Source organism: Lycorma delicatula, chromosome 2 (assembly GCF_047948215.1).
Source record: "Lycorma delicatula isolate Av1 chromosome 2, ASM4794821v1, whole genome shotgun sequence".
Classification (NCBI taxonomy): domain Eukaryota; kingdom Metazoa; phylum Arthropoda; class Insecta; order Hemiptera; family Fulgoridae; genus Lycorma; species Lycorma delicatula.
In genome coordinates this window covers 45,341,854-45,354,290 of record NC_134456.1, presented here as the reverse complement: position 1 = coordinate 45,354,290, position 12,437 = coordinate 45,341,854, and the positions used below count along the sequence as shown (strand labels likewise).

Genomic DNA, 12,437 nt, shown 5'->3' with positions numbered 1-12,437 from the left:
CCCCGTCGTTTACTTTTGAATTCTTCTTGTAGGGATATGTGCTTATATATATAATCATTGAAGTTATGTGCAATACGAAGCCCTTTAACGGTTAAAAATATTTTTTTATTGAAATCAAATATTATTAAATTAATTATACTAACAAAGTAATTATATAAAATGAGTAATCGGGAAAATAAAAAAAAAGAATCAAGACTTAGAAACGAATTTTATTTATTTCCGTTCAAGAAAACTTAATACGTACATTTGAAATAACATTAAAATATATTACACAATGAGATGACTTCGGTGGAGTTTCAGCACAAATTGTTGAGGATGCGTTGAATCAGGTATCTGACATCAGGAATGATGTGCTGACTAATGATGATGATGATTTTGATGACCACCGAGCGAAATATTATCATGATGTAATGATTGTTGATCTTTAACTGGATAAGGTACTGGGTATGGCTTAATAATATGAACTGGATATGGTTTTATTATATGGACCGGTACGGGTCTATCGAATGGAACTTTAACTAGATAAGGTACAGGTTTCTCAACCGGATAAGGAACTGGTTTTACAACTGCTACGTGTACCGGATAAGGTCTGTCGACTGGTACTTCAACCGGTACAGGAATTTTCTTTTCGACCGGTACCGGATAGGGTTTATCGACGTAGACTGGATACGGTTTAAGGATGTGTACAGGTACCGGTCTGTCGACTTGAATTTTAACCGGATAAGGAACTTGTTTTTCTACTGGATAAAGATGCGGTACCTGTACTTTAACTGGTACCAGTATGTGTTTTTCGACCGGTACCGGATACGGTTTCGGTACGTGTACCGGATATGGTCGATCGACTGGAACTGGAATTTTCTTCTCGACTGACACCGGATAAGGTACTGGAACTTGTTTTGTTAATGTTACCGTTTTAGATACGTCATGATGCGGTGCAACGTAATGAAACGAGGTATAATGATCGTTAGAGATGTGATGTCCTACATTACTGCCGTACGTACCGGATGATTTGTGGCCGAGATAGCTTCCAGAATCATAAAGTTCACGTTCATCTTGTTTGTTTACATGTTGAATTTGCACTGCTTGTTTCTGCTGTAGCGATGGTTGAACATTATTATTAATTATATCCAGTGTGCCCTTACTTTTATCAGCATCTCCCAGTACACTACCTACCACCAGAAAGCACAACACAATAAACTTCAACATACTTCTTCTGTAGCAAACAGTTGTTTGATGTTTTACTGACGTTGCAATCCATATTAAATACTTATTAAAGACAGGAAGTCTATCCCACCGCAAATACTTTTACACAATGCATCATGTTAACTCGCGTGATGTATAACTCTTACTTTTTATAATTGTAGTATTTTACATATTTCATATGAAATCGAAATAAAATATATTAATAATAATTACAATAACAATCATAATTAAAAAGGTATTTTCCAATATTAAATAATCTACTAGGAATGTTTTAACGTTAATTGATGCTTCCAATACAGTAAACTCTAACTTATTATTTTGCAATTAACGTCACGCTTTTCACTGCTTATATGTGCTGTAATTAAAACAGATTATTAGCAATAAAAGTAAAAAATTAAATACTCTCTGCCGGGAAGATTGTTTCATCAGTTGTTTGACTGATTTAATAGGATTCTTGATTCTAATTATTTTTTCCTTACTGATAACACATAAACCTAAACATGATTATTACTTCTTCATTATTTCTTTTATATTAGAATCTGTAAAACAGATTTAACATTGTCTTCAACTCTTTGCTCTCTTTATACTCAATTTTTTATTATCGTCCAGAAAACCAGGTCTTCTTTTTCAAGATTTTTCAATTTTTACCTATCACCTATTCATCTATTCTAATATCTCTTCATTTTTTTATTTTATCTATAAACCTATTTTTCAACACTAATCTTCTAATGGCTTTTTCGTTTTTTTTTTAACTTTCTACTAAAAAATCCTATAACAGACAAAATATTTTTTTAGAAATATCTAAGCTTAGATTCACATTTGATAAGCAGACTCTTTTTATTCGAAAGTTACCCCTTGCTAATCCGAATCTTTTCGATCTTTACTTCATTTCCTCCGTCACACATTTCTGTAACTTTTGTTATGCTATAATATTTTACTACTCGGTTTTTCAAATTGAATATCTGTCTCTGTATTGCATCCAAGTTTTTGATATTCTGACGATATATTATCTAACAATCGAACATTCTGCAGATTTCAATGTTTGAAACGAATATTACAATTAACACAGTGGTGTATTTAGTGAATTAATATACCCTCCCAGATGAAATCACTCTTCGTCTTTAAATAAAACGTAATTTCGAGGTTACCTACAGCATCTTGTTTAATAAAACCTTTAACTTATTGACAATAATTTAGGCTTTTTGCATGATCTATAGGTTTCAGTTTCTGAACACACATTACTTTGTAAGAGAAAAGTTTCAGATTTTTCGTACAGCTTTTTATAAAGCAAGTCCGATATCTTGCTTCCATTATTTTCAATCATTTTTCTATATTATTCCAGTAATTGTAATATCCATTTGTATAAAATAATGAAATAAAAATAGAAAATAATAATTAAGAAAGTTTCATCGTTACATTTCCGTAATTCCAGTGCACAGCAACTTTCCAAACGCAATGTATTTCTATAAAAATCTTAATTTTTATGGAAATCTGATTGATACAGTAATGTATTGAATAATAAAAAAAAATATATATTCTGGAAACTTCGATGTTATAAATTGTTAAATAAATAAAATTTCTGGATAAATGAAATAAAATGTATTACAATCACATACAAGAGTTGAAAAATTGTTTAAGGAAAAAGAAAGAGCTTGCACACGGTGGGAATATGAAACGTAAATACACTCGGGGAAAAATTATGAGATAAAATTTTGTAGAAGGAAAAAATGATAATAGCAGAAGAAAAATCAGTTTATAGAAACTTTTACTGATTTATATACATACTTAACTTTAGATAGTTTAAGTTTACATTTAAGTTGATATATAAGTTATGGATACATTTCATCTCGAGAAATCTCTAAAAAATATATATACATATATGTAATGTTGTAGTGGAGATTTGCCGGTTGAAGCATGAACTTTAATGAATTGAATTAATAAATTGTGAACTGTAAGTGTCTATCACTGTGTGAGTTGGGTTTGAACTGATTGATTATCAACACGTAAAAACCAATTTCTAGATTTTTTTAGTTTAGTTCCGAGTTTCAAGTGTTAAAACTGATTTTTGAATTTCTTTTGAAACCCTGTTATTTTTTTAATTTCTCGTTAAGAAAATTAAAAAATCAACCTGATATTTGGTGAGTGTAATCTTCATGTCGATAAACCAATTCAAAGATATTTTAAATTCGACCTTGAAAGATGATGAAGAAAGGTAAAAACATTTTTGAACAATAATTGTAAATTTTCTCAATTCTGATTATAGTAAACGAGATATTCAGTAGATTTGGGCTTGCAGATACTTTTCAGATAAATATTTAAAAATAATTTTCGGTTTGTTTATTAATACAGATTTTTTTAAGGAGTGCGAAGGTATTCGACGCTCTGTCTCAACCACCACAGCCACTGCCACCGTTACTGTATGTATGAATGGCCTGCACCTGCCGCCGGTTACTTGACTATTAAAAATAAAATAAAAAGATTGACCGCTACGGTAAATGCAAATAACCAAGTAGCGCGGGCGAAGCTGCGAAGAGGAGCTAGTATATTATATTATCAAAGTATATTATTTTATATGACAATCACGTATTAAGATGTTTTTTTGTGAACCATTATCCCAGTATTTTTTTATGTTGTTTATTAACTTACAAAAATAGTACTGAATTAGTGTGAGATTTTACGAAAGTAAGCGAGGTGTTATCAGTATTTTTTACCTACGAGATGGTGAACAAATCATCTATACGTGACTATAGAGGGTTAGAAGTTAAAGCAGTTAAATCTTAAATATACTGGATTATGGATAATCCTTATAACACTTAAAGGAATGAGAATATTTGATAGAGTCAATATTTGAATACTGTACACGATGAAAAGTTGTTCGTTTTCGGAAAGAGCATTAATACAAGGGAAGCTATACCGGCCATCGAACTAATCATAGAAGGCAGGACTAAGGAAAATAAAGTAGGTATTAATCGTCTTAGGACATCACATATACACTAAGACAGGAAGTATTTAAACCATAAGAAATTAAATTATAAAATTATTCCAATTTTAAGGAAAACCGGATCAGTAATGCAAAAGGCGACTTAAAGATAATACATATAAGAATAACGCAAATTAATAAGTCTACAGGATCAACGAAGAAAGGAATTAATCTATTAAAAAGAGGGGGTAAAAAGTAGCTTGCATTTTCTCCTTAACAATATATAGAAGTAGTCGTACAAGAATTGAAATAAACTTTTAGAGTTGAATAGTTATATCAGGCGACAGAAAAAAAAAAATATAAATGTGCTAATGTTCTCCATTGTTAGAAACATATATATTGTCACAATATCAAAATTACCTGAACGTAATACTAAGAAAGACATTCAATTTGAAAAAACCTAGGAGTAAAATATCACAACATAACAAAGGTTACAGAAATATGTGACGGAGGAAATGAAGTAAAGGTCTAAGAAGATTCGGATTAGCAAGGGGTAACTTTGGAATAAAAAAAGTCTGCTGGTATCAAATGGGAATCTAAGCTTAGAAAATTCTAAAAAAATATTTTGCCGGTTGTAGGAATTTATGGTAGAAAGTAAAAAAAAAAAAGAAGACAAGTCCTTTGAAGATTAGTGTTGAAAAATTGGGCTATAGACAAAATAAAATATGAAGAGATATTAGAACGAATAGGTGTTAGGTAAACATTGAAAAATCATGTAAAAAGAAGAACTAGTTTTCTTCTTTCTCAGGAAGAACAGAACATCTTGACTATAATAAAGAATTGAATATAAAGAAAGCAAACTGTAAAAGACAATCTTAAATCTGTTTTATAAATTCCAGTGTAGAAGAAATTATTTAGGAAGCAATAATCATGTTAAGGTTAAACGTGTAATCCGAAAAGAAAAAAATCTGATGTGGAAACCGCATGACTTCCTAGTACTACTATTAAATTACATACACAAATATATTTAAAATGAAAAGTACGTAAAATTTTATTTCAATAAAAAATTCTAATATTTTGTTATTATTGAATTATTATTTATCGTAAAAAGTTTTTACAATCAGAGGTTAATAATTATTAATAAATCAATATATTTAAATTAAAAAAAAAAAAAGTTAAAAAAAGGAGATGAAGTCTGATTCGATCCGATGAGCCTTCCCCTAAGATCCAAATATTTCTTTAATTAAAATTTTATTGGCTATAACTCTGAAAGCAATGAAGTTAAGTACCACATAAAATATATGAAAAGTTCTCAATGAGGACTTATTACTGCAGTTACTGAAAAGTCCAAAATCCAAATATGTTTCGATTTTGAACTTTCGATCACAATCAAAAGGGGAGGTGCACAGCAGTCCTAAATCCAAAATTTCAACATCCTACGGCTAATCGTTTTTGATTTATACGAGGTAAATACGCACATACTAACGTCACGCCAAAACTAGTTATAATGGATTCAGGGAAGGTCAAAATTGATATTTCCGTTGAAATATGGAAACTGATATTATTCGCGATCACAATACTTTCTTTTACTTCGTACAAGCAAGTAAAATTATAAAAAAAGTAAAAAAAAAAAATACAAAAACAGTCAAACATCTGATAAAATATCTTCCCGGTAGAAAGTATTTTATTGTTCATCTTTATTGCTAATCAGTTTAAATTACATCACTAAACACTAAATAACGTAACGCTAATTGTATAAGAAAACTGCTATATTGTTAGTATTAATAATGAATAATGACAAAACATTCCTAGTAAATTATTTTATATTAAGATATATTTTATTATTATTATGACCGTTATTATAATTATTCTTAACAAATTATAAATTATTAACATCTTATATGTTCGGTTATATATGAAGAATGTAAAATACGCCAATTGTAAAAAGTAAGAATTATACTTCACGCGAGGTAACATGATGCATCGTGTAAAAGTATTTGCGGTGGGATAGACTTCCTATCTTTAATAAGTATTTAATATCGATTGCAACGTCAGTAAAACATCAAACAACTGTTTGCTACAGAAGAAGTATGTTGAAGTTTATTGTGTTGTGCTTTCTGGTGGTAGGTAGTGTACTGGGAGATGCTGATAAAAGTAAGGGCACACTGGATATAATTAATAATAATGTTCAACCATCGCTACAGCAGAAACAAGCAGTGCAAATTCAACATGTAAACAAAGAAGATGAACGTGAACTTTATGATTCTGGAAGCTATCTCGGCCACAAATCATCCGGTACGTACGGCAGTAATGTTGGACATCACATCTCTAACGATCATTATACCTCGTTTCATTACGTTGCACCGCATCATGACGTATCTAAAACGGTAACATTAACAAAACAAGTTCCAGTACCTTATCCGGTGTCAGTCGAGAAGAAAATTCCAGTTCCAGTCGATCGACCATATCCGGTACACGTACCGAAACCGTATCCGGTACCGGTCGAAAAACACATACCGGTACCAGTTAAAGTACAGGTACCGCATCTTTATCCAGTAGAAAAACAAGTTCCTTATCCGGTTAAAATTCAAGTCGACAGACCGATACCTGTACACATCCTTAAACCGTATCCAGTCTACGTCGATAAACCCTATCCGGTACCGGTCGAAAAGAAAATTCCTGTACCGGTTGAAGTACCAGTCGACAGACCTTATCCGGTACACGTAGCAGTTGTAAAACCAGTTCCTTATCCGGTTGAGAAACCTGTACCTTATCTAGTTAAAGTTCCATTCGATAGACCCGTTCCGGTCCATATAATAAAACCATATCCAGTTCATATTATTAAGCCATACCCAGTACCTTATCCAGTTAAAGATCAACAATCATTACATCATGATAATATTTCGCTCGGTGGTCATCAAAATCATCATCATCATTAGTCAGCACATCATTCCTGATGTCAGAGACCTGATTCAACGCATCCTCAACAATTTCTGCTGAAACTCCACCGAAGTCATTTCATTGTGTAATATATTTTAATGTTATTTCAAATGTACATATTAAGTTTTCTTGAACGGAAATAAATAAAATTCGTTTCTAAGTCTTAATTCTTTTTTTTTTATTTTCCCGATTAATCATTTTATATAATTACTTTATTGGTATACTTAATTTAATAGTAATTGATTTCAATAAAAAAATATGTTTAACCTTTAAAGGGCTTCGTATTACATAATTATGTGCAATTTATTATCTCAAACATTGTTTCAGATAATAATAATAATATATACATATATATATTCATAAAGATTTGTTTATATATATATATATACATACAGGATCATATTATACTATGGTTTAATATTTTACGGTAAATCACAATTTAAATCGACAATTTGTAACGTTCAAGTTAAATTTAGCTTTGAATTGCTCTAAATAAGAGTTAATTTTATTTTAACAGTTATTCGCTTTCGGTTTACTTTATTTATGCCATTCTGTTTAGATCAACAAGTTTAGATAATTTACAAATTTTATTAAAAATTCTTATCTGTTTATAAGCCAATTAGCAAAATTATTACAAGTCAAACGTAAAAAGTGCTTTTTTCGTCTCCAGATTTCTGCATTTTTTGCCGGTTTTTTAAAAAAACTACAGAGGTTACAGTTTTTGGAGTCAATTTTTACAATTTGTTCGATTGAATTTCATTATGCAACCATCAAATTTGCTTAGATTTTTGCATCCCAAGAATTTCTGTACAGTATCATTTCACTGGAGGAGATGAAATCTGGGCGAAATTTTTCGGCAACTCGTTAACAAAGCGTTTACAGATCTATGTTTATATGATCATTTTTGTTTACTGTTACATGTAGAATGCTGCCAAAGGATCTGTATAACGTGATAAATCACTGTATAAACATATTTATTTAAAAAAGTATAAGTTTATATTAAAAAATAAATATTTAAATTTTTACTGACAAAGTATTTCAGATTAATATTAGCAAAAATATGTAAATTAACTTTCATATTCTCGCTAGTATTAATTTTTTTCATGCTAAACCAAAAAGCCTTTGTATAAATTGGATACCATTTGTCTTCTTTAAAGGTTTTTTTTTATAATTTTCATCGTCATTGTCTGTCAAAAACTTAAGGGAAAGATTGTACACAATTTATATTACTTTTATTATTATGTAATACCATAATTACGAAAAACTGAGGAGTTATATGTATATCAGCTATCACAACCGTAGTGATTAAGCGAACTGAACGACGTACATTCACTTCAAAAAACGCCAAGTTTATGAAAAATAGTACAATGAGTTGGTTCATTGCCTTTTTCAGCGATATGAATATACCAGTTGTAAATCAGTAAGCTACGTCTAGCGAAATGCAACCTTCACGTTAGTTTTAAAGAAAAAATCTCTGATCAGTGCCACTTACGACATTGATTACTGAACTCGGTGAAAATGATATGAAAAGAATCCGCAAAAATTAAATACAAATGTAATAATTTTGAAGTTTATTACAAACAAAACATACAAAATGTGGAAAATTTTAACCAACTATTACACGAAAAACTTATCAATATTTCAAAATAAAAAAAAGAATTAAACATTTTATAAAAATAAACAATCAAATAAAACAATTTATTAGGTATCTTTAAAGCTAATTAAAAATTAATTTTATCTAATTTTGTTTTGAAATAATCTACTATTTCATTATTTGGCTAAACCAACAGCCGATTCCAACAACTAGATTTTTGTATGGCAATTAAAAACAACAAATATTTAAATTAGGAATGGAATACGTTCGAGTACGTCATTATCTAACAATGCCTTATAAATTTAATTGGTATTATTGTTTGTATTTGTTATCTTTCTAAAACATTTAATGCTTTTATACTGTAATACTGAAAATTGTGTTGCGTTTAATACCTAATTAAAATCTGCCGCGTTTTGATTTGTTATGTTTTTAATAAACTTAAAAATTCTTTCTTTTGTATTTCACAGTTATTTTACTCCAAAAATAAATTAGTATGTCTTTCAAGAGTAATTTTTTATCTCATATTCCAGATTTCTCGAAAACTAATAAAATAACAGTGCTGGAACGTATTTTTTCAAAATTTTCAGGTTAGTATTCATATAAAATCACTAAATTTAACGCTTCATTTAGACCTCAAGAAATACAATCTGGCTTAATTTTACCGAAGTCGTTTATAAAAATCTTCTTTTTTAGTTCACCAGTAGAACATCTGAAAGTTGTTACATTCTTCGTGAATCACTCTATATAACAGACATTTTAAAGTTAATCTTTCGAATGCACATACTAAGAATTTGTTACCGGCATTTCGACTTAAATAATAGAATGCATTTGAGAAAATGTGTATTTACTTACAGAATTTTGATAATGAAATTTTATAACAATAGTTTAATTCTCGTGGCATTATAATGAACAAACAAACAGATAAATAAGAAAGGGATCGAACTAGAAGGGGTAATTATTTATATCAGTCTGAGAATTTAAACATCTTCTACTGATCAAGGGCTCGAAGATAGCCAAACAGTATAATCTTATGTTGTTGAATTGTTGATTAGAATAACGAACTTACAGCTATTAAAAATTTTCCTTTATTGTAAATTAAACTTTTATATAATAATTTGGCGATAATGAATACACAAGTTTCGACTGATGAACTGTAAATTGATTAAAAAATCAGATTATATTTTTTAATGATAAAAATATTTTTTCACGTTTTTACAAAGCTGAAAAGTAATTGAATAATAAAAATAAATCGTTAGATGAAAATTAACACTTTTTTTAACAACATGAGATCCGATTAAACTAAAACATTAAGTTAAAATTTAAAAAATTTGTTATTCTAATTTTGCATATATATAGACAAAGATTATACATAGTCATCATACAAGAACGGTGGAATTTATGGCTTGAATTAAATTATTATTAGCAAAAATATTCACAATTATATTGTTTTATTTATGAAATTCTCCATTTCAGATATTTTTGCAACATAATCAATCAATTTCAATATGCGCGTCCGTTGTTACTCGACAAATGACCAATCGATGTACAGTTTTCTGTATTCCCATACAAATAATATATATTCTGTTATAATTGTAATCAATTAAGTTATTCAATTTACGTAATTTTTGTGAGTAAACAATGTTTTTAATATACACCCACAAGAAAAATCAAAAGGGTAGAGGTCTGGAACTTCTAGGATGGCAGAGTATTGGACCTTCACGACCTAATTGTACATTTATTATTTGAAAATTTCTTATTCGAAACCAGGGTAGTAAATCCATTTGTGTGACACCATCCATTTGGAATAAATTTGATGTACATTTTTGAGTTCATCCAGTTGAGGAAAACAATACTCATTTAATATATCGAAATTGCCGCTTTCATAAGTCTTTTAAAACAAAAAAAGCCCAATTACACGATTTTTCATTAAACTACACCAACCATAACTTTAGGTGTGTCATGTGCTTTATTCTTTAAGGTCAGGTGGATTGAATCATCCAACGGTCGTTACACGCATGGTATTTTAGTTAGGTGGACTTCTCGTAATCGGCACATACTGTTTATTTTTTGATACGGTGTTTTTTGAGATAGGATGGCTAGATATAGTTTTATTAATTCAGGCTTGTGCCCTGGATGTAGGGCCACGGAGGATGTGCACCATGTCTAATATGTTTGCTCCAGGTACGAAGCTGAACGTACCAAACTAGCCAGAGAGCTTGCGAAGATCAATTGCGGTTTTGATCTGCAAGTTAATTGGAAAACCGAAAGAAAATAGAACATAGTTGCTGGTTTTCTTAGATTCTTAGCTTTGCTGAAGATGGCAGAGGTATTCTGATGTTATAGATCTATCAGTAGAATAGGTGGCTAGAGGCTGGCTTGGGTGCTTACTTTACCGAGATGGACGTTTTGGCATCGAGTATCAAGACATCTACTGACTTTCAGAGTGCGGGCACAGTCAACACTTTTGTTGTTTAGACTTGTCATTGCCGACTTCCTCAGAAATGACAGGAGTGGCTTTATACGACGTGTACCCGCCTCATCACTGCTGAAAGGTGGCAACGACTGGTGGTCGTAAGCCCCCGAAACGAGTAAAGGATAGTGCCCTTTAGTTCTACTCGCGCTCTTTTCAGAGCGAGGACCGTAATCCGTGTTTTCTTGCCGTACGTTGGACATATTGCATTTAATCGATCCAGCAGCGGCTAAGAGGTACATAGTGTGACAGGAGAATATCAAGGTCTCCGGCTGCCCATTTTGCTGCGATCATTTGTCACGTTTGTGGGCTTGCCCAATTTACTACAGTAGACAGCGAGAATCCCGTTAGGAGAGTTTAGCGTGCTAGGCGGTAGGGAAACTTCGGCTATGACCGAGTTTCAGGTGGTGCGTAAGTCCAGGCAGAAGAGGAAGCCTGAACCAGTGCCATCAACAAGCTTTTCTGAGGACGAGGTAAGCGATGCGACGGACACGGGGGCACCCACCTAGGTGCGGTCCTCCTCAGTAGTCGAAGCGCTCAAGAAAGCGAAGGACAGACCTAACAGTTCTGCCCCGCTCGCTAAAGTAGTCCAGGAGGATCTAGAATACTTGTTGGAATTCATTACTCTTACCGGCGGAGTCAGTGCAGGAGCGAGAAAGACCATTCTTCCCCGCCTTGTAAAAGTTAGGGAAGCTTTTGGCAATCGGTGGCAATGAGTGAGGGCTTTGAAGCTTTAACCCACGGTATCACGGTGTGTTCGAGTTAGGGGCTGGTCTCCATCAGAAGTTCGTGTCGGAGGGACGGATCTTCGTTGATTTTGCATCCTGTCGTGTCAAGCAATACCTTGACGTGCAGCGCTGCGTTGTAGGCTTGGCCACGGGGCCAAGTTCTGTAAGTTACATCCGTCTGCGCGCATTGTAGCGAGGAGGACAATGACGTGCGCACGACTGCGCACGTCATGCGTGACGACTGTGCGCAGAAGAAGGAGGCTCCGTCTTGCGTGAAATGCAAAAGGTTGCGCAAACGTCGTAGGCACTATGTCAATAGCAAGGAGTGTGGTTGTTAATTGAGAACGGTTGGGATGTACTTCAACTCTCTCGATGGTTAGGTTCGGTCAACTTAATGCCCAGGGAGCCTATGCGGTCCAAGTTGAGCTAGGTGAGGTTGTTGAGAAACGGAGCCTCAATGTTCTCCTCCTACAGCACCTGTATGTGGTTAAGGGTGATCTGCCAGGTTTTTCAGGCCGGAATAATTGTTTCGTTGGTGATAGCAAATCCGTCGTACTGTGCAGGAAGTCGATAAATAGCGTC

General features: G+C 32.2%; 2 protein-coding genes across 2 annotated transcripts; one reads left to right on the top strand and one right to left on the bottom strand.

Moving 5' to 3' along the window:
- Positions 1-357: 357 nt before the first annotated feature.
- Positions 358-1,206, bottom strand: LOC142319873 (uncharacterized). Its single transcript, XM_075357546.1, has one exon. The coding sequence runs from the start codon at positions 1,204-1,206 to the stop codon at positions 358-360; it is 849 nt and encodes a 282-aa protein (XP_075213661.1).
- A 5,007-nt stretch (positions 1,207-6,213) lies between these two features.
- On the top strand, positions 6,214-7,062 carry LOC142319872 (uncharacterized). The gene has a single exon (XM_075357545.1). The coding sequence runs from the start codon at positions 6,214-6,216 to the stop codon at positions 7,060-7,062; it is 849 nt and encodes a 282-aa protein (XP_075213660.1).
- The last annotated feature ends 5,375 nt before the right edge of the window (positions 7,063-12,437 follow it).